General features: G+C 55.0%; 12 protein-coding genes across 14 annotated transcripts, besides 8 other annotated features; 7 read left to right on the top strand and 5 right to left on the bottom strand.

Moving 5' to 3' along the window:
* Window positions 1-64: 64 nt before the first annotated feature.
* On the top strand, window positions 65-529 carry EKO05_0002292 (uncharacterized protein; the record flags this gene model as incomplete). The annotated part of the gene is made up of 3 exons (XM_038944011.1): window positions 65-187; window positions 238-366; window positions 419-529. 3 exons carry the CDS (start codon window positions 65-67, stop codon window positions 527-529), a joined length of 363 nt encoding a protein of 120 aa, XP_038792962.1.
* Window positions 530-2,610: 2,081 nt separating this feature from the next.
* EKO05_0002291 (uncharacterized protein) lies at window positions 2,611-3,453 on the top strand (the record flags this gene model as incomplete). Its single annotated transcript, XM_038947473.2, has 1 exon — window positions 2,611-3,453. One exon carries the CDS (start codon window positions 2,611-2,613, stop codon window positions 3,451-3,453), a length of 843 nt encoding a protein of 280 aa, XP_038792961.2.
* Window positions 3,454-3,462: 9 nt separating this feature from the next.
* Window positions 3,463-3,488: a tandem repeat.
* Window positions 3,489-3,538: 50 nt separating this feature from the next.
* Window positions 3,539-3,560: a tandem repeat.
* A 363-nt stretch (window positions 3,561-3,923) lies between these two features.
* EKO05_0002290 (uncharacterized protein) lies at window positions 3,924-5,355 on the bottom strand (the record flags this gene model as incomplete). Its single annotated transcript, XM_038944174.1, has 3 exons — window positions 3,924-5,060; window positions 5,190-5,227; window positions 5,286-5,355. The coding sequence occupies 3 exons, from the start codon at window positions 5,353-5,355 to the stop codon at window positions 3,924-3,926; spliced, it is 1,245 nt and encodes a 414-aa protein (XP_038792960.1).
* A 603-nt stretch (window positions 5,356-5,958) lies between these two features.
* EKO05_0002289 (uncharacterized protein) lies at window positions 5,959-7,374 on the top strand (the record flags this gene model as incomplete). The annotated part of the gene is made up of 1 exon (XM_038947472.1): window positions 5,959-7,374. The coding sequence occupies one exon, from the start codon at window positions 5,959-5,961 to the stop codon at window positions 7,372-7,374; it is 1,416 nt and encodes a 471-aa protein (XP_038792959.1).
* Window positions 7,375-7,828: 454 nt separating this feature from the next.
* On the bottom strand, window positions 7,829-8,877 carry EKO05_0002288 (uncharacterized protein; the record flags this gene model as incomplete). The annotated part of the gene is made up of 2 exons (XM_038944156.2): window positions 7,829-8,170; window positions 8,302-8,877. The coding sequence occupies 2 exons, from the start codon at window positions 8,875-8,877 to the stop codon at window positions 7,829-7,831; spliced, it is 918 nt and encodes a 305-aa protein (XP_038792958.2).
* Window positions 8,224-8,254: a tandem repeat.
* Window positions 8,410-8,559: a tandem repeat.
* Window positions 8,878-9,850: 973 nt separating the features above from the next.
* Window positions 9,851-13,589, bottom strand: EKO05_0002287 (uncharacterized protein; the record flags this gene model as incomplete). The annotated part of the gene is made up of 2 exons (XM_038944024.1): window positions 9,851-10,077; window positions 10,133-13,589. 2 exons carry the CDS (start codon window positions 13,587-13,589, stop codon window positions 9,851-9,853), a joined length of 3,684 nt encoding a protein of 1,227 aa, XP_038792957.1.
* A 269-nt stretch (window positions 13,590-13,858) lies between these two features.
* Window positions 13,859-13,897: a tandem repeat.
* A 2,474-nt stretch (window positions 13,898-16,371) lies between these two features.
* Window positions 16,372-17,521, bottom strand: EKO05_0002286 (uncharacterized protein; the record flags this gene model as incomplete). Its single annotated transcript, XM_038944143.1, has 2 exons — window positions 16,372-17,463; window positions 17,516-17,521. 2 exons carry the CDS (start codon window positions 17,519-17,521, stop codon window positions 16,372-16,374), a joined length of 1,098 nt encoding a protein of 365 aa, XP_038792955.1.
* A 489-nt stretch (window positions 17,522-18,010) lies between these two features.
* On the top strand, window positions 18,011-18,418 carry EKO05_0002285 (60S acidic ribosomal protein P2; the record flags this gene model as incomplete). The annotated part of the gene is made up of 2 exons (XM_038944140.1): window positions 18,011-18,169; window positions 18,239-18,418. The coding sequence occupies 2 exons, from the start codon at window positions 18,011-18,013 to the stop codon at window positions 18,416-18,418; spliced, it is 339 nt and encodes a 112-aa protein (XP_038792954.1).
* Window positions 18,283-18,341: a tandem repeat.
* Window positions 18,353-18,382: a tandem repeat.
* A 697-nt stretch (window positions 18,419-19,115) lies between the features above and the next one.
* On the top strand, window positions 19,116-19,870 carry EKO05_0002284 (ribosomal protein S15; the record flags this gene model as incomplete). Its single annotated transcript, XM_038944147.1, has 4 exons — window positions 19,116-19,133; window positions 19,186-19,204; window positions 19,385-19,739; window positions 19,801-19,870. 4 exons carry the CDS (start codon window positions 19,116-19,118, stop codon window positions 19,868-19,870), a joined length of 462 nt encoding a protein of 153 aa, XP_038792953.1.
* Window positions 19,210-19,256: a tandem repeat.
* Window positions 19,871-20,296: 426 nt separating the features above from the next.
* Window positions 20,297-21,448, bottom strand: EKO05_0002283 (Ditrans,polycis-polyprenyl diphosphate synthase ((2E,6E)-farnesydiphosphate specific); the record flags this gene model as incomplete). Its single annotated transcript, XM_038944079.1, has 3 exons — window positions 20,297-20,387; window positions 20,441-20,861; window positions 20,920-21,448. The coding sequence occupies 3 exons, from the start codon at window positions 21,446-21,448 to the stop codon at window positions 20,297-20,299; spliced, it is 1,041 nt and encodes a 346-aa protein (XP_038792952.1).
* A 712-nt stretch (window positions 21,449-22,160) lies between these two features.
* On the top strand, window positions 22,161-24,794 carry EKO05_0002282 (Exocyst complex component 5; the record flags this gene model as incomplete). Its single annotated transcript, XM_059635879.1, has 3 exons — window positions 22,161-22,262; window positions 22,312-23,999; window positions 24,050-24,794. The coding sequence occupies 3 exons, from the start codon at window positions 22,161-22,163 to the stop codon at window positions 24,792-24,794; spliced, it is 2,535 nt and encodes an 844-aa protein (XP_059491862.1).
* A 338-nt stretch (window positions 24,795-25,132) lies between these two features.
* Window positions 25,133-26,025, top strand: EKO05_0002281 (uncharacterized protein; the record flags this gene model as incomplete). 3 transcript variants are annotated; one of them, XM_059635878.1, is made up of 4 exons in its annotated part: window positions 25,133-25,500; window positions 25,547-25,599; window positions 25,637-25,920; window positions 25,969-26,025. In XM_059635878.1, 4 exons carry the CDS (start codon window positions 25,133-25,135, stop codon window positions 26,023-26,025), a joined length of 762 nt encoding a protein of 253 aa, XP_059491861.1. The 3 variants fall into 3 exon arrangements, with proteins under 3 accessions (XP_059491861.1, XP_059491860.1, XP_059491859.1); XM_059635877.1 differs by lacking the exon at window positions 25,547-25,599; XM_059635876.1 differs by having other exon boundaries at window positions 25,547-25,920.
* Between the last annotated feature and the right edge of the window lie 121 nt (window positions 26,026-26,146).

Genomic DNA, 26,146 nt, shown 5'->3' with positions numbered 1-26,146 from the left:
TTGCCAAGTATCACCAAAGCTTTTCTTACACCACTCTACCTCACACCTCGAGGAACATCGAAAAATGGGTTACGATCAGGCAGGCGTCACTCGCTCTCTCAACACCATCCAGAACGAGCTGCAATACCTTGCTTCACAGGGTGTCATAGCTCCCCCACAGATGCAGTCAATCCAAGCCCAATTACCGGTGAGATGAATCGCATCCGGAAAGCCACTCAGAGATGTTAATGAATGTAGCAACCTAACGGCCAACCGTCCCAGTACATTGACCCTCGATACGTCAATGGCAATCAGCAGTTCAACCCAGCGTTGATTGCACAGCAAGCACAGGACCCTAACAACCCTGCGCATCCTCAGAACCCCAAGGTAGAACATGCCTCCCTTGAACAAGAAGTCCCAGGGCTGATCATCATTACAGCATCATGAGTGGGCAGGGAAGCTGGCTCACAAGTTTGGTAACGCGGCAGTCTACGGAGCGGGTGCGACGTTTGGTGCTGATTTGGTGAACGATGTGATGAGGAAGTTTTAGATCTGGTTGCAGAACCTGAAAACACTGATCGGCTGGTCTCGACATATAAGCGAACTCATGAGTAGATGCGCGCGACGATTGTCACATACCCTCGCATCGAATTTCTTGGTTGTTCTGTGCAAAAGGGATTACTGAAACCGATGTAAGAACTTTTGGTGAGACTGAAATGTGAAGCTACCATTTGGTTTCACATCCGATATAGTCGAAGATCTCCTCAGCTTTAAACAAACGAAGAGCTCGAGACCTCAAGTTTGGTGAGATAATTGTGGTGTTGGAGGGCCAAGCCTTGAGTAGCTGGCCCCACCTCGCGCCAGGACCACTCCCGGAAGCGGCGATTGTTCCTCAGTGCGTCCCTCCAAGGATATCACCTCCAACCCCATCATCTTGTCGAGCGTACGTGAAAAAAAGCAGGGAGTAAGCACACAGGGTCGAGAAAGTGTACTTTACAGCGCCTTGTTTATGCAAAAGAATTGCCCCCGCCTACTCGCTGTTGGTGTGCACGACGGTCACCTCGCGTTTTCGTTTATAGCGGAAGCACTCATTCTTTGGCAAGAGGCTGGACTCGCAACACCTGAAACGTATCTCGAAAGGAACACAAGACTTTAGCGAGTGTGACCAGCCAGGCAACGTTCGAGCTACGTGCGGTCATGCAACCTTGACAGGACTGTTTGTTTTGGGCCTTTGTTCCACATTTGACACATGTCAGTATTGAGTCTGTGTACTCAGCCACGTGCGATGGCGCCCACCAAAGGTCTTTGTCAGGCTAGTTCTGGGAGAAGATCGAGGTAAAGTAGCCTTCGCTCTCCGCCTGCGCCGTTCGCAAAAGTCGAGGAATGAGCCCACAGAAGATACCGTCTCCGGACAGACAGAACATGCTATATTCTTCACACCTAAAGGGTATGGAGCAACCAGTACGATCTTTTACTTCTTTTGCTCGGGCTAAAGAAAACTACGCAAGCTCCGACAAGCCTTTACCCTCGATTCCACCTCTGCACAGGATATCATCCTCTTCATCAGTGGCGACTACTCAGTCTCAGTCTCGAAGCACTGGATTTTCTTTATGGGAGTCACCATCTAATTGGGACAACGGCGAAGACTCCCAAAATCAGTCGACATCTTTTCTCGCGGTTCGGTCTTATTCTCCCATCATACCAGAGCCACCGGAAGACATCGCAGCTATGCAAATGAATGCCACTCTTTGGCAACTGAAGAACGGCTCATTTCCACAAACGCCGTTGGATCCCATACACGAGCGTACTGCGGTTGTCCCGGGAATTCCAGCCCGCAACCCATCCAGACTGGCATTGTCATTGTCGAATCCTGTCTTGACGGGGAAAGATCCGAAGGGCAGTATCACATCAGTGGGCTCAAAACACTCGAATAGCACACGTGGCGAGAGTCTGTCAGAGGAGGTCTCTAAGTCTGCCTCTCGTGAACAATCCAGGACAGACTTATCGATGCCCCTTGATCTTGCTTCCATCCTCTCAGATGGAACGACGAAGGAGAAAGCGTGCCCTTCATTTCGTCTGAGTCCGTCGTGCGACAAGGGCACTCTGTGTGAAAGTTATCCCCGACGTTCGGATTCTTTGCAGCCCAGACACAATGCTCATCTAGACCTACAAGGTCACGGGCTCACAACGTTCAGAAAGGGGAGTATCTTGGCAGACGATAGCACTGCCAGTATAGAGGATCCGGAGATCAGCCATAAGACACAAGCTCTGAGCTTGGCGCAGGACTATCACAACGTGCTTGCCTATCGGTATAAGAATGACCTTGCAAAGCACGATGAAGGTTCCAAACCAAACACGCCACCCAAAGATCGGGATATCACACCACAGCCGCTAGCATGGAGAAAGGAGTCAAGCGTCTCGTTGCCAGCAGACGCTCCTCGTCGCCCTCAAGTAGTACCTTCTTCATTATCGGAACCACATAGGAACTTCAAGAAGATGGGCTCGTGGGTCGGTCGCCACATAAAGAAAAACTCGCAGATAGGGCCTCTTAAGAAACCTTGTAGCGTGTCTGAAGCGCCTTTGCAGCAACGTCGCCATGAGTCCGAAGTGGATTGTTCGTTGGAAAGAGACATGAGCTTGAGAGATGTTGTTCAGCACGGCAAGGACTTGGTGTCACGTAAAGTGCTATGCGGAGACTCCGAACCTGAAAGACCTCTGATCATCTCCTCGCCAATACTCCAACATCCAAACCAGTCTTCCAAGAAACTTGCAAGCTCCGAAGCACCCTTTCAACTAGCAACACCTCTCTTCCGTCTCCCAGGCGGACTCGCCCTGGTACGAAGCTCACCCACCTCAACTCACCGACCAGCTACAGCCAACGAATCGCCCACCTCACCTCTCTCCGACTCATCATCGCCCCAGTTCCCCCCCTCCTCGCCATTCCGCTTCGATTCCTCGCGGCGCAGCTCCTGGCAAAGCACCCAGTCGCGACCACAGTCCCAAGGAGTCTCCACCACCGCCGTCAAGAGTCGCCTCCACTCATTCATCGACGCCAGCTCGTCGCCACCCTCCTTCTCGCGCTCGATGACCTCACTCGCCACCCCGGCGCACCAAGAGCCTTACCCATCCTCACCCTACAGTCCGCCCCAGACACGCCGACGCTCTCACAACGTCGGCTCGCCTCTCACATCGCCGCCTGCATCCTACGGAGTCGAGCAGCGCGCTGGAGCAAGCCCGGACGACGCGCCGCGCAGATCGAATCTATTCGAGAAGGCGAAGAGCGCTCGTGATGCTTGGAAGAAGCACCAGCGGGACGTGAAGACGGAGAAGCTGAAACAGAGCATTCGCCTCGTCGGACCGGCTGATGCGCGGGATGTTGCCGGGTACATCAACTGCGATGACAAAGTGAATGGGCGTGCCAGTGGAGATAGCGGGGTTGGCGAAGGGGAGGTTGCCTGGATACTCTCTCGGTAGAAGCATGGACTGGGCTGGGCTGGGCTGGGCTGGGCCGAGTTAGGTTGAGCTGAGATTGTCATGTTCGAGCTTGTGTATGGCGCTTGTGGATGGATGGGTGGGTGGGTTGAGCTGAGATTGTCATGTTCGAGCTTGTGTATGGCGCTTGTGGATGGGTGGGTGGGTGTTACGGTGCCCATGTGCATTTCGTATTTGCGTTCCTGATCATCTGGAATCAGTTGTCATCTGCTTTCGCTTGTGAGCTGACTGTGGTTACGCTGAGCTTTTGCCGCGAGCGCCCTGTTCGACTGTCTGAATTGGGCGAGCCGTGCGTTGTCGTAGATCTGAATAGACGTTGATAGACAACGTCTCGCACGCGACCGCAACAGGGTCAACACTCGTGCTAGGTTGTGCGAGATCACATCGAGTGTGCTGAATGGAGGCTGGAACTACTGTAGGATCTTGGACCTCTGCAAAGTGGAAACAGCAACTCAAGTCTCCGTCTTCCTCATTCCCTTCTTGAACAACGGGCTCTCCTTGATCCTCTCCCAGTCATGCAACATGACCGTGTTCGCCGTTCCTTCCCTAACCTCGGTGCCACCTCTTGTGAGCATCTCCTCCTCAAACGCATCGATGACATCTTTCTGCGCTGCGCCCTCCTGAATCTTCACCAGCGCATCCCTCAGCTTGCCCGCGTCCGTGACGCTGTGATTCAAGCCCTGCGCTCGCTGATACGTCATGGGATGACAGGCATCACCCAACAGCGTCACCAACCCATTGTGGTTATCCCATCGATGGCCCTCGAGCGCTGGATCCCAGTCAGTGAGCCCCAGATACCAAGCCGAAGCCTCGTCGGGCGTCCATTGGAGCGCGCTCTTCCAAGGATCGCAGAAGGCATTTGCCAGCTCCCTCTGCTGCTTGACGCGCTGGGCATCTGTCCAGTGCTTGGTTGCTTCTTGCTCCTCGAGCGAGGAGGGCCAAGAGATGTAGAAGAAGAAGGTCCAGGACGAGGGGTCGGTGGGGTCGGGCGCGTCGTGCATGCCGAAGAAGGCAAAGGTGTTGTTGGGGTGGGCGGAAGCAAGGAAGAGCGGATGGAAGCTCCGCAGGTAGACGGCTTGCTCTGCGGTGAACTTGTGCTGGATGAAGGTTGCGCAGTAAGGGATAGGATGAATGGCGCCGAGTTCTGGGCCCAGGAGGAGGGAGCGTGTCGTTGAGCGAGCGCCGTCAGCGCCGACGAGGAGGCTCCCCTCAGCCGAGGTACCATCGGCGAAGCAGGCAGTCACGGATTGGCCGGAGGAGGAGTAGGCGATGCTTTGGAGGTGCTTTCCGTACTGGATGTCGAGGTTCTGGGACAAGAGGTCTCTCAGCTTACTTCTCCGTAGCCGGTAGAAGGGTCCGAACGTGATGGTTGCTAGTCGCTCGCCAGAGTCGCCTTTTAGCCATATAAGGTCGTCCAACTCCTTGGTGGGCACGTGAGGGTCGACTTGGAGGCTCTGCACTTTCTCATCGAACTGGCCATCTGGGATGAGAGAGCGCAGGACGGGTGCAGCCCAGTGCAGGCCCATGTTCCAGTCTCTTTCTCTGTGGCGCGAGGCATTCTTTTCGAAGACAGTGCAGGGTATGCCAGCCTAGTGCTGTCCGTTAGCTGATGTGCTCGAGGCTGGACGCGACGGTAGCTGGGTCGGTGGAAGGGAATGATGTAACACTGCATCGATGTTCCAGAGTACAGCGATGCTAACGGACGTTGTCTTGCTCACTTTTCGAAGTCCTTGTGCAAGAGCAAGGCCGGCGCTGCCTATTCTCCAGCTCCATCAGCGTTGCACGGCGTGCGAGAGCAGCGTGGATGCACGCACCAGACCCAATGAGCAGCACAGGCAACGGCTGTGGAACGCCATCGCTGCCATGTGTGGCTCCGTCAGCCATGGGGAAGCTGTTCTGGCGACACTCGTCTTCTCACAGAGATGCACACGGCTCTTGGACGTCTACACAGTGTCGTGCATGGCAGGCCTGTGGGCGGCAGAAGCGGGGGGTCATCGGTCCGTCTGTCAGCGCACCAGACTGCAGCGGCGCGCCCTCCCCTCGCTCGTTGCTTCAGCGGACGAGCGCGCCGTTCTGCACGCGCCGTTCTGCAGAGAGCATGCGCCGGTCGTGTGCTAGCGAGACGGCGGGTTCGTGAGGCGGGGGCGCGTTGCCTAGCTCCCGCCATGGGGCCATGGGCGACCTGCTCTGTACTCTAACTTGCGGTGCGGCCAGCAGCTGCCCACCAGCCCGTCCGCTGCCGCCCACCAGCCCGTCCGCTGCCGCCCACCAGCCCGTCCGCTGTCGCCCACCAGCCCGTCCGCTGTCGCCCATAGAGCCAGACAGATGCCGCGGATGACAGCGAGACATTTCGGCGGAGGCACGCCTGCCCGCTCCGCTCGTCCCAACGCGACTGCCCTCCTTGTTGTGGCCTGAAACCACTACAGCTCTCTCTCTCCGCGGCGCGCGACGCACTCCAGCCCACCCGTCTCTCTGGACCTGCCCACCATGGCATCGACCAGCTCGACCATTCCGACCACCGCGACCAGTTCGACCAGTTCGACCACCTCGAACACCTCGACCACCGCGACCACCTCGAACACCTCGACCACCGCGACCACCTCGAACACCTCGACCACCGCGACCACCTCGAACACCTCGACCACCGCGACCACCTCGAACACCTCGACCACCGCGACCACCTCGAACACCTCGACCACCGCGACCACCTCGAACACCTCGACCACCGCGACCACCTCGAACACCTCGACCACCGCGACCACCTCGAACACCTCGACCACCGCGACCACCTCGAACACCTCGACCACCGCGACCACCTCGAACACCTCGACCACCGCGACCACCTCGAACACCTCGACCACCGCGACCACCTCGAACACCTCGACCACCTCGAACACCTCGACCACCTCGACCATCTCGACCACCTTGACCGCACCAGACGCGAGAGACCACAGCTTCGACGCCGCCTCGGATTCAGGCTTCGACAGCGGCAGCCTCGTGGGCGACAACACCGACTCCCTCGCCTCCAACATCCTCAACCACCGTATAGAGAACGGGCGACAGTACCACGCCTATCGAGATGGGTCCTATTGGGGGCCAAACGACAATCTGGCCAAGGAGATCCTCGACTTCGCACATCACATGTACCTACTGACGCTGGACCAAAAGCTACACCTCGCACCCATACAGAACCCCCAGCACATCCTCGATGTTGGCACGGGCACAGGCATATGGGCCATCGACATGGCTGACCAGTACCCCTCTGCGACCGTCACCGGCACCGATCTCTCGCCCATCCAGCCTGAATGGGTCCCGCCAAACTGCCACTTCGAGATTGACGACGTCACCCTAGACTGGACGTTTCCAGCCGACCACTTCGACTTCGTACACATTCGCGAGCTATTTGGCTGCATCCCAGACTGGGCTTTCTTCTTCCAAGAAGCATACAAGCACACAAAACCAGGCGGCTGGATCGAGATTGTAGAACACTCGGTCCAGCCCATCGCAGACGACGGCACCATGGGGCCCGACCACTTCTACCACACATGGGGCAAAACCGTAATAGAGATGGGCGACCGCTTCGGTAAGAGCTTCACAATCTGGGAGGAGGCAAAGCAAAGAATGCAGAGAGCTGGATTTGTGGACATTGTCGAGGTGGAATACAAGTGGCCCATGAACGGATGGTCCACGGACAAGAAGATGAAGAACATTGGCCGGTGGAACCAACTGCGCTTGCACGACGGCATCGAGGGCTTCATGCTGAGGTTGCTGACACAAGTCGGAGGTTGGAGCATTGCAAAAGCCCAAGTCCATCTGGCGCAGATGCGGAGAGAGCTCAAAAGCTACAGAACGCACGCATATCTGCCAGGTACCGTGGTGTATGGCAGGAAGCCATTACGATGATGCTGTATGCTCCTCCTTTCATCACTCGCTCCCTTCCGCCGATTGCATTTGTACGAGCTTGCAGACGATGATACCCACATTTACCATTCTTCGACAATTAGACGACTCCAATGAAATTCGCTCAGACACTCTCCCTTCAGCTACTGCAGTCGCCTATCATGCACCCGTGCCTCGTTTCTGCCCAGCAACTCTCAAACTCGCCGTTGGCGTCTGAGGTATCGGCTCACTGAGAAGATGGACCATGAAACGGCAGACTTTGGTGGCTAGTATCTTGCATGATTTCGAGAGGCAATACGATTGAAAAGACCTACCCAACGCCCGGCATTTTCGGAACTGTATTGCACTGCTACTACTTCAGATTACCTCGGATGCATGCTACGCAGCCACGTGACTCACACTGTCCACTGCGATAGCGCATCACGGCCACTTGAAACCGCTGATCAATTCAAATCGTCTACATCTGTGTGGCTTCAACGATCAATCCCGCCAGCTCCTCCGGCTTACTCCAGTTCGGGCAATGTCCTGCGTTCATCCTCTTCACGTCGACCTTGCTCCCACTGACCTCCTCAATCGTGTCGATGAACCTTTGCTGACTCTCCGGACTAATCACCATGTCCTTCTCGCAGAAGATATAGGTGACAGGGATATCCTTGTAGCTAGCCTGCGTGACCTCGCTCTGGAACGAGACAGCAGAGTGGTGAGGAAGCTGAAGTGCGTGTTCGTAGGCCTGAGCGTAGGGGAGATCGTTGCACACAAAGGAAGCCATGATGACGGGATCCATGTGCATATATCCTCCCTGAAGGAACGTCAGCTCCTCGTCTCACATCGTGCAGGCTGCTCTTCCTCCCAGCACGCACGCACGCACGCACGCACGCACGCAGCCACAGGTGACTCGCGACAAGCCGGAAGAGAAAGCGGTAGACTCACGGCTTCGGCTGGAAGGAACCCATCCTCCAGCCGCATAGCAGTGATCTGCGTCTCGCCCACCTTTGGCGCCGTGGCGCTCAGGAAAATCAACCGCCTAACCCCTCCCTTCTTCTCCTTTTTCTTCTCCTTTTCCTTCTCCTTTTCCTTCTCCTTCTCCTTCTCCTTCTCCTTTTCCTTCTCCTTTTCCTTCTCCTTTTCCTTCTCCTTCTCCTTCTCCTTCTCCTTCTCCTTCTCCTTCTCCTTCTCCTTCTCCTTCTCAGCCCCGGCTCCGGCCCCGGCTCCAACACCCAATCCAGACAGCGCCTCGGTAACAACACTTCCCCCGTAGCTGTGCGCCACGACAACGACCTCGGTTCCGTCGCGCTCGGCAACGAGGCGCTCAACCACACCCCTCACGTGCGCAGCGTCGTCCTGCAGCGTCGCTGGAGCCACAGGCTCGCGTTTCTGCGTCGACGGGAGCTGGATGGCGAGCGCGGTGAAGTCCTGTGCGCGGAGGTGCGCGACGAAAGGGTCGTATGCGCCGGAAGCGGAGAAGGAGCCGGGGACGAGAACGATGGTCGGCTTGGAGGGTGACATGTTGAGGGGGGAGGTTTGAGCGGGTTGCCTGCAATGTGGTGGTGGCGGTGATGGTTGTTTTGAGGTTGGTCACTTGGTGAGGATGAGCGGTGGTCTTGACTGTCGAGGAGGAAGTTGGTGGCATGCAGGTGATGCGTTTATATGTCGTTGTTGCTTACACCGATGCTAATGCCCGGCTTTTGCACCGTTAGCCAAGTGTGCAGATTACCGTATTTCTTATCAGTCCATTCCCTGGTCCTGTTGGGTGGATCTGATCCAGAATGGGTCAAGTTTCTGACGTCTGACATGCTGACATGCACAACTGTCTGTTCGAAAAAGGGCGTCAGAAGGCTACAGGTACTAGTTGCCATTTCGAATCTAGCTACGCTACACTTCCATGCTGCGCCGTACTGATTCCACCAGCATAGACTATATATACACTACCCTCGACTCGCAGTACGCATCAAGCGCACCGGAATCTTGCAACACTCAAACCACTTACTTCAAGACTCACTACGAGTACACATTAGGATCGCGCAAAATCCAAGTCGCTCAGGAAATCCACCCAGATGATTACGCTCATGTAGCACGGACACACATGAAGGGAAGATGAGAGATAAGAAAAGCTTGGGCTGCTAGAGCGCGCCAGTGGTATCAAACACACAAAAAGATATAATGCCCTGAGAGGCTATAAAAGAAATGTAGACCAACCATGACAGCCCCTGGAAAATGAGCATCCTGTGATTCTGTACATCCAGCTTCTCCTCGCCAAGAAACCGTTGCAGAGCCAGATTAGTGGGAAGGCTTACTAGGTGACCATCAGGAACGATGAGTACATGCCTTCCCGTATGGTGCGTTTCAGACACATAGTGACCCAGAAATGCGAAAGGCATGTGGTATGCCCCATGCCTCCGGTGTTGTAGATTCTGCAGTATTGCTCGACTGCCTCGTGGTTTTTTACGTGCCCTTTTGTTCGGTGAGAGCCTACGGTGCCTCATATCGCCGGTGCTCGTGGCCCGCTCAGTGTTCCGAAAAGCTGCTCAGGCGGTAGCCGCCCTACATTGCCTAGGCGGTCGGGGTAGGACTGCGGGGCTGGGGAATAGCCCTGCGCTCTCTTGCGGTACCATTCGATGACGATGCCAATCACAACGAGGAGGAAGGTGAGTGCGAGAGCAATAGCGAGAGCGATAAGAACGATGAATCCAAGAGCGAGGTGCTTCTCTGATAGCACGTTAGTGAATTGTGTTTTGGTGGGGTATAACTGGGACAAGCTTACTGGATTGCTTAAAGAACATGCTGGGGTTCTCGACAAAGATCGATGACAAACTTCCAGGGGTGTTTTGTGCAGTCGTAGCAAGAAGGAAGGGAGCCAAGGTGGTGCCATCAAACAAAGCACCGGATGCGGTACCGAAGTCGGTGATGTTGATTTGCCCCAAGAGCAACAGATCCTGTCTTTGATCTATAATATCCGACTGGGCGTGCTCCTTCGACAAGCTCAGGACCTGAATACCGCGGATGTCGGTGTTGGCTCCGAACAGGGCGTTGTCGACAGCCGTCCACTTACTGCCATCGAAGCGTTGGAGGTACGTGGTGCCGTCAGTGCTGTTACCAGTAGCCCAGAGCTCCTTGCCGTCGTTGGTGGCTACAGTGAGAGCAGTAACTGGTCCCGGTAGAGCATCGGCACCAGGAATCTCTGTGAACTGGTTCTTCGATTGATCGAACGAAAGGATGCTCGTTCTGTTTTCGCCAAAGGTCAGGTTACCCGCCACCAGTAGTGTGGTATCCGAGGTCCAAATCAAAGCGTTGACCAAGCCCTCGAGACTGTTGCTTGGGCGAGTCCACTGACTGGCTTCGCTGTTCCACAGGCACAGACCAGGGCAGGTGAAGTCCCCACCGGACTGAAAGCTTCCTCCGACGTAGATCTCGTCTGATTTAGGCCGAGGAGCAATCGCATTGACGAAGACGTTAGACCCACGAAGCGCTGGCGGCTGTACACTCGGAAAACTGTTAGATGAAAGGTCATAAGCAACGATGCCAGCAATGGGCTTGTTATTGATGGATCCAGTGACAGCGCCTCCGGCAAAGAGCGTATTGTTGTTGACGGCAACAGCCGCGAAAGTCGAGTTGGTGTCGACCTGCTCCACAAAGCCAGTGACCTTGTCAGAATCGTTTCCGTCGATGACCAGAACATTCGTAATGTTCTGTCCGTCAGAGCCCTCGGTGGCGAAGTGTCCGGCCAAGATCGTCTTGTTCATGCCGTTCTCCTTGTAAAAGAAGCCAGTGCGAACTCCAATGGTCCGTAGGTCGTCGTCGTCCATGATGGCTCTCTTGCGCATAGCACGCTGCTGTCGCTGGGCTTTGATGTCGATGGGGAACGTACGGAGCGACAGCTCATCGTTGTCACTATTCAGTTCAGCAGCACCGCTTGCGCCAAGGAAGCCCGAGGTAATGGAACCACCAAACCAGCGGTTACCTCCTGCATCCGCATATGTCATCAGTCTGCCGGAGACAGAAAAGGAAGTCGAGTTGAGGTTGTGCAGCCAGTTGCTTTGAGACGGCACCCAAATAGCAAGGCCATCCACGGCAGCAGAGGGATTGCCCTCAAAGGCATTGACAGCGCCAAAGAAGCCGCTCACAGCGAGAACTTGCTCTGGGGTATTGGCAGTGATGTTGAGTGAAAAGGGAACGATGTACAGGACAACGCCTTCAACACCCGCGCCGAGAGGTTTCCACTGATTGTTGGCATACGCAGCTACACCATTCAGTCCGGTTGACTTGCCGTCGTTGGTGTTGGTGAAGTTACCACCAACATAAAGCGTGCCGTCGTTGAGGAACAGGGTCATGACTTGACTGTTCAAACCATCTCCTGACAACGCAGTCGGGTGCTCAGCATTCTTGCCCACGAGGAAGATGTTGTTGCGACCATCCGTTGTTGAGAAGTTGCCGCCGACGTACAGGTTGTCATTGCTTGTGGCAACGCTCATGACAACCGCCTTCTCACGAGGGGCGAGGCTAGCACCAGCTTGGTTGATGACAGAATCGGAAAGTTCAATGTCCGCAAGTGCCTGACCGGGAGTGTACTCGAAGAGACCGTTGAGGTTGCCAGAAGTGGCCTTCAGGAGCGTGAAACGGACCCTCTGGGCAACGACAGTAAGTGGGGTGGGCCCTTGTCCAGATGCAGGCCTCAGAGTGACCGAAGGGCGGAATCCGCCTCGGATTTCGATGGGTCCGTTGTACACCTCATCGTACTTGTCGTAATTGTTTGTTTGCCAAAGAGTGGTGCCTGCATCCCTTTCGTCTTGAGACATCTGTGTGGTGACGTTGACACGACCACGGCTTGCACAGGTGCCGTCCCCTTGGCATCCAGGTGTGTAGATGGTTACCGAGTAGTTGCCGGACTGGCTTATATCAGGGTAGAAGGTGACGGTGGCTGCGTCAGTAGAGATATCTGGTCCCTGCAGGACGGCGGTAAGGTACTCGGAAGAGCTGTCGTGCGAAGGTGTGACCCGCCACGGACCAGTAGAAGAGGACTCGGACTGTACAGAGGTTGCGGTGCTACAGCTGCCAGGCTCGTTGAATTCGTTGATGGCGTACGAGTACATTTCGTCCTGGAAAAGCTCGATTCCATTCAAGCCAGCACCGTCGCCGTACCAATCCGAGATGTCGATTCTGAAGGCATTCATTCCCACAACGTTGACAAAGCTAAACTCCTGTGCCGTGGTGTTGGCTTCCGGAAGCGGGCATCTGGCGTCACAGAATGCCGGTCGGCCACTTGAGGGATCCGAGTATGTCAAGTTCATGATGCCTCCATCGGGAAGCGCAGTGTATCGGAACGTCTTGGTGCCGCGGCCCTCGTAATCGGTGTTGAAGAGACGCAGGCTAGTGGGACGGAAGCCAAAACCGAACTCGGCCTTCCAGAAGCCAGGTGCACGGTCTGAGAGCAGCCATGTCGATCCTGAGCCTTGTGTGGTGAAGTCGGCTTTGCAGGTGATGTCCGTGGGTTCTGTAAATCCGGGTAGTCCCGAGCTTGTTTGGGCGGAGATTCTGGCATTCGAGATGGGGATGGTCTGGGTGTTGTTTTCCGTGGCTACTGTTGCATTACCGCCTAGTCCATTAAACTCTCCTCCGAATATTATGTTCCCGTTGGGTGCCTTTTGTATTGAGTGGACAGCTCCGTTGAAGCCCTCAAACGAAAGATCTTGCCAACCATTCTTCCATATTATTGCGTTGCTAGAATTGCTGCCGGTGAAGAGGCCACCGAGAAAGACGTGGTCGCCGTCGCAGTAGAGAGTGTTGACAGCGCCAGTCAAGCCGTCGATTGCTGTCACATTGCCACTGGTAGGCTCAAGCAGGGCAACACCGCCGGGGGTGGCGAGGTCTCCAACACTAGTGAAGTTGCCTGCGAAAATTATGCGGTCTTGGCCGTTTAATGTAAACGCGCACATGGCCTTGATATCGGCATCGGTCTCGTTGATGGGCGCAAACAGGCCGTTGGGGTATCGTGAAAGAAGGGCGCCGGTGCGTCCGGTGTTTGCCTGGTTCTGGCCCTCATACTGGTATATGGATATGGAGTCGAAGTCGCCGGCAAAGGCTACCCGACCGAGATCTGCCAGGTTGAGATTGGGCGAGGGGACGGGTGTGAAGGTCAGAGCACGGGCGGATTGGGCGAAGAGCAGCGAGAGGGCGAGCTTGCCGGCGCGCGACGCCAGCAAAGAAACGAAGGCGTCCCTCATGGCCACACACGGGTGCTGTGCTGAAAGAATAGTAGAAGAGGGGTGTGCGTCGGTGTCGCGGTGCCCTCGGGCTCGGTGGGCGGTGGTGCAGTGATCAGGCGCTGGGCGCAGACATGGTCTAGGGGATCGGCGTTCGTGTTCGGTGGCAGTCGCGCTCGTGGAGGGGAGTCGCGATGGCGTGGCTCGCGGTCAGGAGCGACCGGGTGACGCGGGAAGGTGCTAAGCTTGGCGGGTGTATATGTGGATGTGGGGAGGGGGCCGTGGTATTAGGTGCCGGTTGCGGGTGCTGTGCTGCGGGCGGGTGCTGGGCGTAAAAGGAATGACTGCGGTGAGGGCGCTGGAGGAGGAGGGCAGACTGGCAGCCTGCACAGCGGCGAGGAACAAGTGAGCAACTCGCCCGTGTGCTCCGTACCGACGTGGGTCGCAGGAGAAGAAAGGAGTCCGGGCGCCGTCGCTAGCTGGGTTGGCGAAGGGACCGATTGGCACGGGGAGATTGCACTATCGCAGCTCGGGTGCTAGCGCGCGAGCAGCAGCATCAAGATTCAACGGTGAATCGCCGTTTGCCAATAGTAATAGTGCGTCTCTGCAGCTCTGCAGCCACTCGATTGCTCCAGGCACGATTGTGGCTCACGGTGAACAGCAGGAGCTGGTTGCCGTCGCACGGGACAATGGCGGGCACAACGGGCTGGAGGAGTACAATCCCGCCCCTTGTTCGCCCGCGCTCCTCTCCACCTCCAAGCCATAGGTTCCGGACGGCCTGCATCCACTTGCTCACGTTGCACGCCTCCGCCCGGCATCGTGGCTGGTGTCGCACCAGAGCGAGGAACCGCCTGCGCGGCTGTGTGACGGTAGGTACCAGGACGCTGCACACGCTTCACACCCCTCGCTGCTCTCCCTCTCCCTCCTATCCCTCTCCCTCCTCTCCCTCTCCCTCCTCTCCCTCTCCCTCCTCTCCCTCTCCCTCCTCTCCCTCTCCCTCCTCTCCCTCTCCCTCCTCTCCCTCTCCCTCCTCTCCATGCTCCAGGCTCGTCCTCGCTGGACTCGTCGAGTGCACACGCTGCCAATACGCGCTGCCATTGTGGCAGTGACGATGGGTCTCCACATGGGGGCCGCACCCCTCCGTCGGCGCAAAATGTCAGCTTTCGCCCGCTGCCCGTCTGGGCCACGCCTCAGGCAGATGCGAGAGTGAGACTGTGAGACCATGCCCGTTTGGCCTGAGGCCATTCTGACGCTCACTTCAAACTCGATGCATGTAAGAGAAAAGGCGTGGACATGGTCACTGGGCACGGCAATGGGAGTGCCAATCTGTTGATCATGATTCCATCCCGACAAGAGCACGATGCAAGCAAGCATGGCCAGGCCTACCCGTCACCGCGCGCTTCCGACCCCTGCCCGAAAACGACTACCCTTCGTTTCACGATTTTGTTTCCCACCCAATCGAGCAAGCGAGGCCGTCGATGCAGGCAGCGTCGCCAGCCAGTAGTTGTTGAGCAGGCTACTGTTTATCGAACGCCTCCATCCATAGTCTAGTGCATCACCAGTCACTGTACGCAGTAACCTGAAGTGAGCGGTGGTGGTATATCTCGCCCTGCCTTGAAACTTGTCTCCAACTCTGCCAGTCTTTGCCTCATTCCATGCACATACCGAGCTGGCTGTAGACATTGTGCATCATCCCATGCATACAAAGCTGGCTGTAGACATTGTGCGTCATTCCATCCATGCACCTACCAAGCTGGCTGTAGACATTGTGCGTCATCCCATCCATGCACCTACCAAGCTGGCTGTAGACATGGTCAGTAGGTGAACAAGCTAGTCATGCTTAGTCTTGGCCAGCAGTGATTCTACTACGTATTGCTATTGTGCAGGCATTCCTTGAGACAGCAAACAATGGCTTGTCTGTCGAGGACAAAGCGTGCTCCATCTGACAACAACGCGAGCATTTGCATACCCTTTGGCCGAGAAACAAAGTCCATCGGTGTACAACACCAACCTCATCACTCGGGTGTATGTGCAGTCGTCTACCGATCATGCTTGGACAATGCATATCCAGCACCGCTCCGTGGCTGGACAGGCGGATCGTGCGACCATGAGGTTGGTGTCGCACAAGACAATCCATGGCGGCCGAGCTGCAGATTCCTGCGCGAGACACGTGTGCGAGACATGACCACCATTCTACATCCAACTGCCGCCATGTTCTACATTCGGCTTGTACGGCCGCTCAACGATTGCACTTCCTCTCCGCCTGAACGCTTCGATCATGGTGTCCTTGTGCGGGTGTCGTATTTGGAAAGATGGGTGGTGTTCGAGGCCACGTCGAGTCCGAGGGAACGAGGGTCTGGCTGATGCGGCCTTTCGACGCGACAACGTCCATGTCACAGCTGCTGCGTTTGCTGATGAGCTGGCGGGGGATAGAATGTTGTCAAGTAAAATCAATTTAGCAATCGTACAACGCAAAATACTTCACACAGTATCAACGAGGCACTTGTCAGGTGTGCATGTTGGGTCGTGTGACTGCAATATGCACAGTCGTTCGTTGTCATTGTTGTGACAAAGGTCTTGTCACTGACAGCCTCCTAAACTATACACTAGGTGTGGCCTTGTCTATAACGACTCACTGTAATAACACAATCGTTGATGAACCAGACTCGGGTGTACGCCTGTACCGAAGAAATGCAGTCCGTCCCATAGCTATGCAATCGCCGAAATGCAGTAAACGCCCCGTATCCTGGTATGGTATGATATGCCGTGTAATCGTAGAAACGCCAAAGGGAGAGGAAAGAAATCAGTACTTCTTCTTGGCTGCTGCTGCCTTGGACAGTGCCAACAGCTTCCGCTTCTTCTCTTCTTTCTCGCGCTTGAGCCTCATCTCCTCGGCCAGTGCTTCTGCATCCTCCTTCTTTGCCGCCTTGAGCGCTAGCTGTTCTTCTTGCTCGACGTCCCACATGCCACCTTCCATGTCAGAAGAAGCATCAGAAGCATAGTCTTCTTCGTCATCGTCCATGTCATCCAGGTCAGACCAGTCAGCGTAGCCATCGTAACGACCCTTTTCTGGTTTCGACTTTGACTTAGCTGCAGGCGTTCCACCCCTGCTAGAAGGTGCAGTGGCACTCTGGGGACGCGCCGTCCCTTTGTACCCAATCGGCGCAGCAGTCTTGGCTGGTCGTGCAGTTCCTTGGTAACCTACTTCTGTGGGCTTGCGCTGGACCTTGGAAGCATCACCCTTGACTTCTGTGGCTTTTGCTGCGGGTGCTGTACCTGGCTTCTTCCCCTTGGCAACTGCACTTGCCTCTGCCTTGAGTGCCAAGCGTTCTTTCTTTGTTAAGATTTTGGGCGCAACGGTAACCGGAGGCGTAGCAGGCTTGGTGAGATCCTTCTCTTTGGCTTTCTGAAGTAGTGCCAGATATCCCTTAGGCTTTGACGCAGGAGCTGCACTAGTCGACGAAGTGCTTACGGAAGCAGGTCTCGGTGCAGGCGGGGTTGCCTTTCGGGGAGCAACTGTGGGTGCGACAGGCTTCTTTGCTGCAGGGTTTACGGCCTTCGTCGATGATGGTGCTGCTGTGCCACGGTATGGTACGGTTGTTGTAGTAGGTGGGTTTGGCCTCACCGCGCCAGCGGTTGCTGTTGGACGAGCAGTACCGTTGTACTGCACAGACTGGGCTGGACTATCCTTGCGCGGAACCTTGACTTGGCTGTTGTCTGCCGGACCTGATGCTTTGCGCTTGAGCTGCGGTGCTGGTGTCGTCCCGTTCGTCCCAGCAGCAGCAGGTCGCGGGGTAGATTTTGAGGCTCCGGCAGGCTGCGGTTGCCCTTGTTTGGGTGCGGCTGTTGTCTTCCCCGTCCCAGGTCCGACTATGGACATGATATCTCGGAAAGCCTGCAGGGGAAGATCAGTGTGGTGCTGGCGCAGGGAGCCAAGCCAAACTTACGCTCATAGTGGGCGGCTGAAAAGCGTTTGACTCAGTGTTACCGGTCGTATCGCTTGGGCAAGTCGTACATGCTTTCCAGGTAGAGAAACGAATTTATGGGCGGTCGCGGTAAGGACGGTCGCGGGCGTGCGGAGAGCGGGGAGGCGAAGACGGAAGGATATTGGGCTCGCAGACAATCAAGAAACAGAATGAGGAGGTCAGTGGCGCCCGCTGGCAACGGTTTATAAAGCCAAGCGGAATCATCACGTGCCTTAGTCTGCGTCCGTGCACGATGTGCATCCGATCAGTTTGGCCGGCGCCGGTCGCATCCCACTTGAATTTCGCTTCAAACTTTTCGATCGCTACCCACGACGAGAACTTGAAGCTCCAGTCTCCGTTAGAACGGTAGGTGATTACTTTGCGACTAGGTCTGCGCTTAAAATCCTAATTATTTCAGGTTAAATCGATTGCGCTCCTGTTCCTACCCAGAAACACTCTTCGACAACCACATTCAAAATGAAGCACCTCGCGGCCTACCTCCTCCTTGGACTCGGTGGAAACACCTCTCCCTCCGCTGCCGATGTCAAGGCTGTCCTTGAGTCTGTTGGCATTGAGGCTGACGAGTCCCGCCTCGACACCCTGATTTCCGAGCTTGAGGGCAAGGACATCAACGAGGTATGCGCCCACAGCAGATCAGACCGCTGATCGACGGCTATGATGCATACGGTGACTGACTTTTCTTAGCTCATCGCCTCCGGTTCCGAGAAGCTTGCTTCCGTTCCCTCCGGTGGTGCTGGTGGTGCTGCCGCCGCTTCTGGTGGCGCCGCTGCCGCCGGCGGTGCTGCTGACGCGCCCGCTGAGGAGGCCAAGGAGGAGGAGAAGGAGGAGTCCGATGACGACATGGGCTTCGGTCTCTTCGACTAAGCGTATCACCAAACGGACACCCCAGCTACGAAGTATGATCACGTCAATCTCTCGACAAATACGGGAATCATGCGGTATGAACAGACCCATTTGGGCGGTGTCGAGCGTGCTATTGGGAGGATATGAAGAACAGTTAGGCGGCAATAGTTTAGAATTTGTCTGCCAGGATACCCTGAATGAAGCCATGCACCCTCCACTTGTTCTCCAAATGTATGTAACTTTCGCAGCTGAGTATGAAATCAAAGTCGATCCACGCACGTGTCAATGGTTTGTACTGCTGCCCGCGAGGAGCTCATGAACCCACGAGATCGACAGCATCATTGTGTTTGCCGCGTTTGGGAAGTCCAGTTGGGGGAATATGCATAGTCGACTCTCCATGTCACTGGAGGCTGAGTGCATTCGCGCAACTGCGACTGCACATAAGGTCTACAGATTTAAAGGGATACAGAGCACATATCAGCAATTCAGATACATCATTCCAATACTTCCGTTGCTGTGCGAATCTGCATTCACTTTTTATCGTTTTGGTGTTCGTGGAGCATGGGGGATCGATTGGTGGCGGCGCGCCAAGTCCATCCGCTGCCACTTTGCTAAGCGAGCGTCGAAATTGTGACCGCGACCACCTCGATCCAACTCGACTCTGTGAACGACATTGCCCCCATCGAGTCAACTTTCTAGCTTCTCGACCACCGCAACCATGGCTGATTCCGAATACGTGAGTACTGTCTGCAACAAAGTATTGCATGCGCCTGCTAACAGCAACATAGAACGCCGAGGAGGCTGCCGGTACGCTCCCACTCACACTCCCACTCCCTCTTGCCCTCGCGAATCCCTCTCCATCCCGCCACGAAATTTTTGAGTACGAGACAGCGAAGGATGCGCAGTGCACTTGATAGACGGAGAAGCAAAACACAGACGCTCGCAAAGCATTGGTATGGAAGGACACGGGCTGACAGCACACCACAGCCCTCAAGGCCAAGCGCTCGTTCCGCAAGTTCTCCTACCGTGGAGTCGACCTCGACCAGCTCCTCGACCTCGGCTCTGAGGAGCTCCGCGACCTCGTCCACGCCCGTGCCCGCAGAAGGTTCAACCGCGGTCTCAAGCGCAAGCCCATGGGTCTGATCAAGAAGCTCCGCAAGTCCAAGCAGGAGGCCAAGCCCAACGAGAAGCCCGACCTCGTCAAGACCCACCTCCGTGACATGATCGTCGTCCCCGAGATGATCGGCTCCGTCATCGGTGTCTACTCTGGCAAGGAGTTCAACCAGGTCGAGATCAAGCCCGAGATGGTTGGCCACTACCTCGCCGAATTCTCCATCTCATAGTGCGTAGCCCCTCGGACCAGACGATGCGAATATTGGACCAGACAGCTAACAACCACGCAGCAAGCCCGTCAAGCACGGAAGGCCCGGTATTGGTGCCACTCACTCTTCCCGTTTCATTCCTCTCAAGTAAATGGTTTGGGTTACTGGTTGCATGGGTTTCGTGGGGCGGATAGTGTACTTGACGACCTACAACGAATACAGGTGTTAGGTGCATTACACTTTCTATGACTTGGTGACGCACGAAAAGCGGTCACGATGGACATGAAGATATGATGTAGATAGCCTCTACATCCAAAAGATACCTCCACACTCGAGCATACTGCGACTGTGACGAACTTGCCCCTCTCGCCCCGGTGCTTGCACACAGGGCGGCCGTCACTCTGTGCGCCATCGTACCCAAATATTACCAACCCTGGATGGCAGCGTGTCGAGGTCAGGTCACTTTGGACCACGCATGTACAGAATAGAGGTGTTCGAAATTGGTTGTGTAGTGATTCACAGGCTACCGAAGCCGGGTATTGTAACTATAGGAGAGCAAGCTTCGCACAGCCATCCACTACCTTCCAAGACGCATCTCGACCTTTGCGAAGTTGTACAGCGCCCTCAGGAAGACCTGGTAATTGACACCTTTATTGTCAGGTAGATGACTGTAACCATTGTGTCAGCTTTACTCATAGCAAATGGACACAAACAAACTTACAATATCTCTGTCAATCGCAACTGCCATGGGGGATAGCCTTTCAGTTGCACCGTCGGACTGAACAAGATCAACAGATCCGGCTCGCTGCTCACATGGTCGCTCAGTTGCACGTCAATCAATTCCATGTTAATCTGCTCTTGTCGTACGTCGCCCTTCTGCGCCATCTCTGCCAGCGTCCTGGTCAGGTCTACAATGGTGTCGCGGCCATCATGCTCGGAGAGCAGCAGGACAGTAAGGTGCTGACGCTCTTCCTTGAGGTCACCGTTCGAGTCTGCGGTCTCTAGGGGTGTGTTGGGCGGGGAGTAGGTGCTGAGGTGGGGTGCGCGCAGAGAGAGAGTAGGCTTGCGATGTGGGCCGAAGTAGGCTTCGAGGGTGTTCCAAATGCTCGCGTGGGTTTGAGGCAGGTAGTTCTTAAGCGCACCTACAAAATCGTCAGTACAACGATCTACTCGGTTGTGCAAGTGTTGGGTGCTGCCTACCAGTCCTCTCGTACACGCTCAGAAACGGGATTCCAGCTGATGCAGCCCATGCTGCGATTTCGCATACGTCGTTTACCAGCCCTTCCAAGCCTGCGTTTCCCTGATGTTCATCGTCTTCCTGGTAGTCCACAATAACACTCAAATGTTTGGGCAGCTTTTGGAGCTTCTTGACGTCGTGCGCAATGAACTCTGGGGTACGGTGGTGGTACTTGAGCAGTTCCACGATCTTGCCTGTGACGAGTCTGTAGGCGCGTCGGAAGCGGAAGAAGACAGAGAAGAGCAGTGCAACGACGTGATATACGAGGAAATGTATGAATGCGCGTAAGGGCCCTGTTCGCTTCTTGGGGACTGATTTGCGGCGTCGAGGAGGTGCTTTCTTGGTCTCTTTGTCCGAAGATGAGATGGGCTCGGATGGCAGGAAAGGTTTCATCAGCTCCTCGCGCTGCTGGGGCGTCAATTGCTTTCCCTGAAATGTGCCATGGCGGAAGGCCGTTTCTTGTGCAGGCGTGATGCCCGTTGCCGAAGCCATTGCGGGTCGTATTCCAGGCGTGACGTGACAAAACGGATAGCGCGTATGCAGTGAAAAGGGAGAAACACAAGGAGAAGAAGCAGTGGGATCGGAACGAGTTGTTGGGCGCAATACGTGTCAGGCCAGCGGAGGATGTGAGATCATATGCATCCGCAAAGTTGACAGGTTGAGCAGCCACGTTTTGTGGCGCCTCCGCTGCTGCCGAATGGGCCGGCCAAGCGCATCATCTTGGATGCTCAGCCTTGTCGAGGCGGTGTCATTGCGCGTCTGTCGTCGCAAGTGCCAAGAAGATCGAGCGTCATGTCTGGCATGCTTTCGTGCTTGTGTCTCGGAGAAGGAGAGCTGCAGCATGGCTGGTTTGATACGCATGAGATCAGATGTCGGCAGCAGTCACCCAGGGTCGAAACGCGGGACGTGGGGCGCAAGCCACACCTCGCGACTTCGAGCTGTGGAGAGCTAGCGACCTGACGTTGGTCCACAACACTGGACAACAACATTGTAAACGGCAGGAGCTGGCGTATGCAATCGTATCGCAACTCACCAAGCTTCACTCGAAGGTTCATGCGAGTCATCCATGGTCTGCGACTTGCCTGAGGCGTCAGCTCGAGAAAGGCAACATCTGGCCAGACTGCCGCGGTAGACCGACGCGTTATTCCCAGCTGCCTTGCTCACTGACTGCATGCACGTCTGAGTCGTCTTCGAAGCCGCCAGCATGTCGAACCTTAATCCAGAGACCGCCTCGGTCCTCACGCACACGACGTCGAGGACAGCATCTGGTGGTCGCGCACCGCAGTTCACATTGGAGACCTTCTCGGTTGGCTACCCCAGATCACGGTCGCGGAACGTCGCACTGACTTCGCCAGAGTAAAGACTTCATAGTCAAGGACTTTATTGAAGAACTCTCCGACAGCGCCGTACCGGCTTCCCGAAAATCGGCACCAGCCTCGAATCACCAGGCGTTCGACCCTAAGCCTCTGATCCGCACCTTCGAACATGCTCTGAACCGCCTGAACAGCCAGTCAGAGGACCTTGAAGAGCAGGAGAATGAGCTCTCCGGGGCTGTTCGGCGTGCCGAGGCGCAACACAATCAGAACGTCGAGTCGCTAGGCAGGAGACTCGAGCAGGCTATGGATCGCTTTCAAAAGCTGGACAGCTCGCTCAACGGCGGTGATGACGGAGGGTCAGACTCGGGCGGTAATATCGCAATGCGTATCGGCGAGAGGCTGGAAGAGCTGGACCGCCAGCGTAAGAGAGCAATGGATGCCAGATTCTTGATCGAATGCTGGCAGGAGGTCAGCGAAAGAGGCGAGCTGAACATCTTGGAGGATCACCGCAGAAGTGGCGGTATCGTGCGTTGCGCAGAAATCGCGCGCCAGTTGTTGAGGATCAGTGCACGTCTTGACCCTGAGAACAGCCAGCGTCCAAACGGCGTCGAAGTGAATGGCAACAAGAGGAAGACCATGGCACAGCATAAACACAACACCAGAGAGATCATCGAGAAGTTCCTGGAGAACCTGGAGCAAGACCTGCTCAGCAAGTTCGATGAATGCTACAGGAGACCGAACTATGATGGCATGCGCGACTGCGCTGTTGCGCTGAGAGGTTTCAGTGACGGTTCGAGTGTCATTGCTACCTACATCAGTCAACACTCATTCTTCATCGATCGCCATCAGCTTGTCTCAGAGGAGCTTGCATTGAACGATGAGGCATGGGATGCCCTTCAAGATCCGGATATGGAACCACCATCCGTGGAGCCCACATTGCAGTCTCTGATTGACGAGGTCAGGATTGTCGTACAGGAAGAATCCGCCATTATCAAGCGAGCATTTCCCTACTATGAAGAAGTCCTTATCAGATTTGTGGAACGCATCTTCCAACAATCAATACAACAGCGGCTCGAGATGGTCTTAGACAAAGCAAATGATCTGTCAAGTCTTGCGTTCCTGCGTGCACTGGCGGCATCGCGAGCGTACATCACTCAGCTCGTTGAAGACCTCAAAGCTCACGGCTTGACTGAGCACCCAGAGCCTGTCACGTCGCAGGTCGCAGCTACACTTGACCAGCAGCTTGAAGAGCTTTTCTCTCGATACTTCATTGGGTCATCATACATTGAGCGAGAAAAGAAGAACCTGGAAGAGTTATACTCTTCGCTTCTTCTCAAGTTCACAATCTATCACTCTCGCCGGCGCAAAATGCCTACATCATACTTTGGGTCACTTGCTCAACGAGGTAAAGAACTTGCTTCTTCTGCGAGAGACGCATACATGGACCGATTAGAGAGTACAGACTTGCCCGCCAGTCAGAAAGCGACTCTTCTCCGAATTGCCGGTGTGAAGGATGACCAACAAGACAAGAAAGACATTGAAGTTACGGATGAGGATGGAAGACTGTCCCTAAAGACCGCAAAGCGTATGCTGAAGTGGTTGGCTGAAGGTGTTGGGCGTGGGCTCGAGCTATCACCTGGCAACGAGACGCCCAAGGATGTTCAGAACCTGCTGAACCTGCTGTTACAGCAAATGGGCGAGATCTACCTGGAGACTGCTCTTGACGCGTAAGTTACTCCACATTCCTTATGTTGTTTTGTGCTAACTGATGTGAAAGTGCTTCCGATCATGCTGCGTCGCAAGAAAATTCGAAGACCCCACCTGATCTCACTCATCTTCCTTCACTCCATGCCATAACCACAATCTTACATCTGCTTCAGCAAGCCACTACCACCATCCTGCTTCCGCTTTGCACGCCAAACTTGACTATTCGACGCGAAATCGAAAAGTCAACTAATGCTACAATGTCAACACTAGAAGCAAAACTGTCCAATATCCTGAACCTCACCCTGACAGCATCGCTCAACTGGGTTAGTAGATGTCTGGCGCAGCAAAAGAAGACCGATTTCCGACCCAAAGACGATGCAGATCTAATGGTCACAAGTGAGACAGCCGCCTGTCGTGAGGTCGCGGCTTTCCTCTCTCGCGTCGCTCAGCAAGCGACCGGTGCACTGTCTGGTCGTAATTTATCGCTCTTTCTTGCGGAGCTCGCTCGTGGCCTCCGTTCGCTAGTCTTGGCCAACCTGCTTAAGTTTACCGTCTCGCAGGTCGGTGGTCTTAGTGTATCGAAGGATATGAATCGTTACGGTGAGCTTATAAGGAGTTGGCCCACTGGCGATGAATTAGAGTCGGGGGCCATGGATGTGCTGAGTGATGTGAGCACGTTGTTCATAATTGGGCCGGAAGCTCTTAGAGACAGGCTCCGAGGTGCAGGTCAAGATGCGCAGGAGTTGAAGCTGTTCATTGCCAGGAGAGAAGACGTGAGTAGTGTTGGTGTGCAGAGTGTTCTCAATGGGATGTGAGCAAAGAAGATGGATCATTGTATGCAAAGTGTTCACCGCGCCACACCTCAGTGCTTCTACATTACGATACCAAATTTATATCTATGTTCGAAACATACTCGTATGGTTGCCAACGTAGCACACATTGCTACACTTCCGCGTGCTGCTGTGATGTCAGGCGTAACTCGACAACCCGATCGACGGCCCGAGCGCCTTCATCAGCATCCCACCTTCCCCGCGAGTGAATCACGAAAGCAAACAACCACGTAATCCTTTCATTTTGTATTCTGCGTTCGTCATGTCTTCTAGGTCAAACACCAATCGTCAATCGCACCACTTGAAGACTGTACACTTGCACCATGATTAGACCAAGCCATGGACAACACGCTTCGGCCCTGCACGATTCTATGCGTCGGCAATCACACCGAGACTCTGAAGAAGCCGTCCAAATAGAACGGCAACGCATCGCGCGGGAACTACAGCCGTTTGAGCGTCATGGACTGTCGATAGCGACCTCACATGTATTCAGCGAGCACCAAGATGCCCCTATCCGCGCTCGCCAGACATCTCACCGAAACTCAGCCGCATCCAACGCGCCACTCCAAGACCGTGAATCACTTGAAAGCTACACCACTACTCAACCAGATGCACCGCGCTCTATCAGCAGTTCGTTTCGAGAGAAGCATTGGTATAGTGTGATTGTAGAGTTTTGGACCACCCATGTCAGGTACGATACTTTGGCGCGCTTCATGTCAACCACTGACTTGCAACAGTCTCACAATTGACGAAGGTGCTCACAGAGATCATCTGGGCATGAAAGCCCCTCGTCTACAGCCGAAGAATACCATACTAACATCCTCCAGCACTAGAGCGTACGTTTCTCGGCTACCTGCGGACTTCCCTTATTCTCGTTATGATAGGTGTGATGATTGCGCAGCTCTTTCGTATTCAGCGCGCGGAGAACCCGGATCCCAAGATAGGTTTCTATGTCATCGGCGAACCACTCAGCGTGGCTTTCATCGGTATGGCGATATTTGTGCTTCTGGTTGGAGCGATGCGGTTTTGGAGACTGCAAGATGCCTTGGTAAGAGGGAAGGCGCTTGCAGGTGGATGGGAGGTGTTTGCGATCATGGGCATGAGCGCTCTTGTAAGTAAGATTAGCCTGAAGTGTATCGAATTTACTAACGTCGTATAGCTTCTGCTTGCAACATTCGCTCTTATATTGGCTGTCAACATCGATAAAGCCAAGTAGTGTATACCGCCAGATACTCAAAATCACGTCGCAAATATTCATGCTGAGATATTGGTCTGACCAGGTTTGCGAACTGCAGCTCCATGCGACTGACTACAACAGGCATATGCTGTCCACACTA

The sequence above is a fragment of the Ascochyta rabiei genome, chromosome 3 (assembly GCF_004011695.2).
Source record: "Ascochyta rabiei chromosome 3, complete sequence".
NCBI classification, from domain to species: domain Eukaryota; kingdom Fungi; phylum Ascomycota; class Dothideomycetes; order Pleosporales; family Didymellaceae; genus Ascochyta; species Ascochyta rabiei.
The sequence above is the reverse complement of the archived record's forward strand: the minus strand, read 5'-3'. Positions and strand labels throughout refer to the sequence as shown.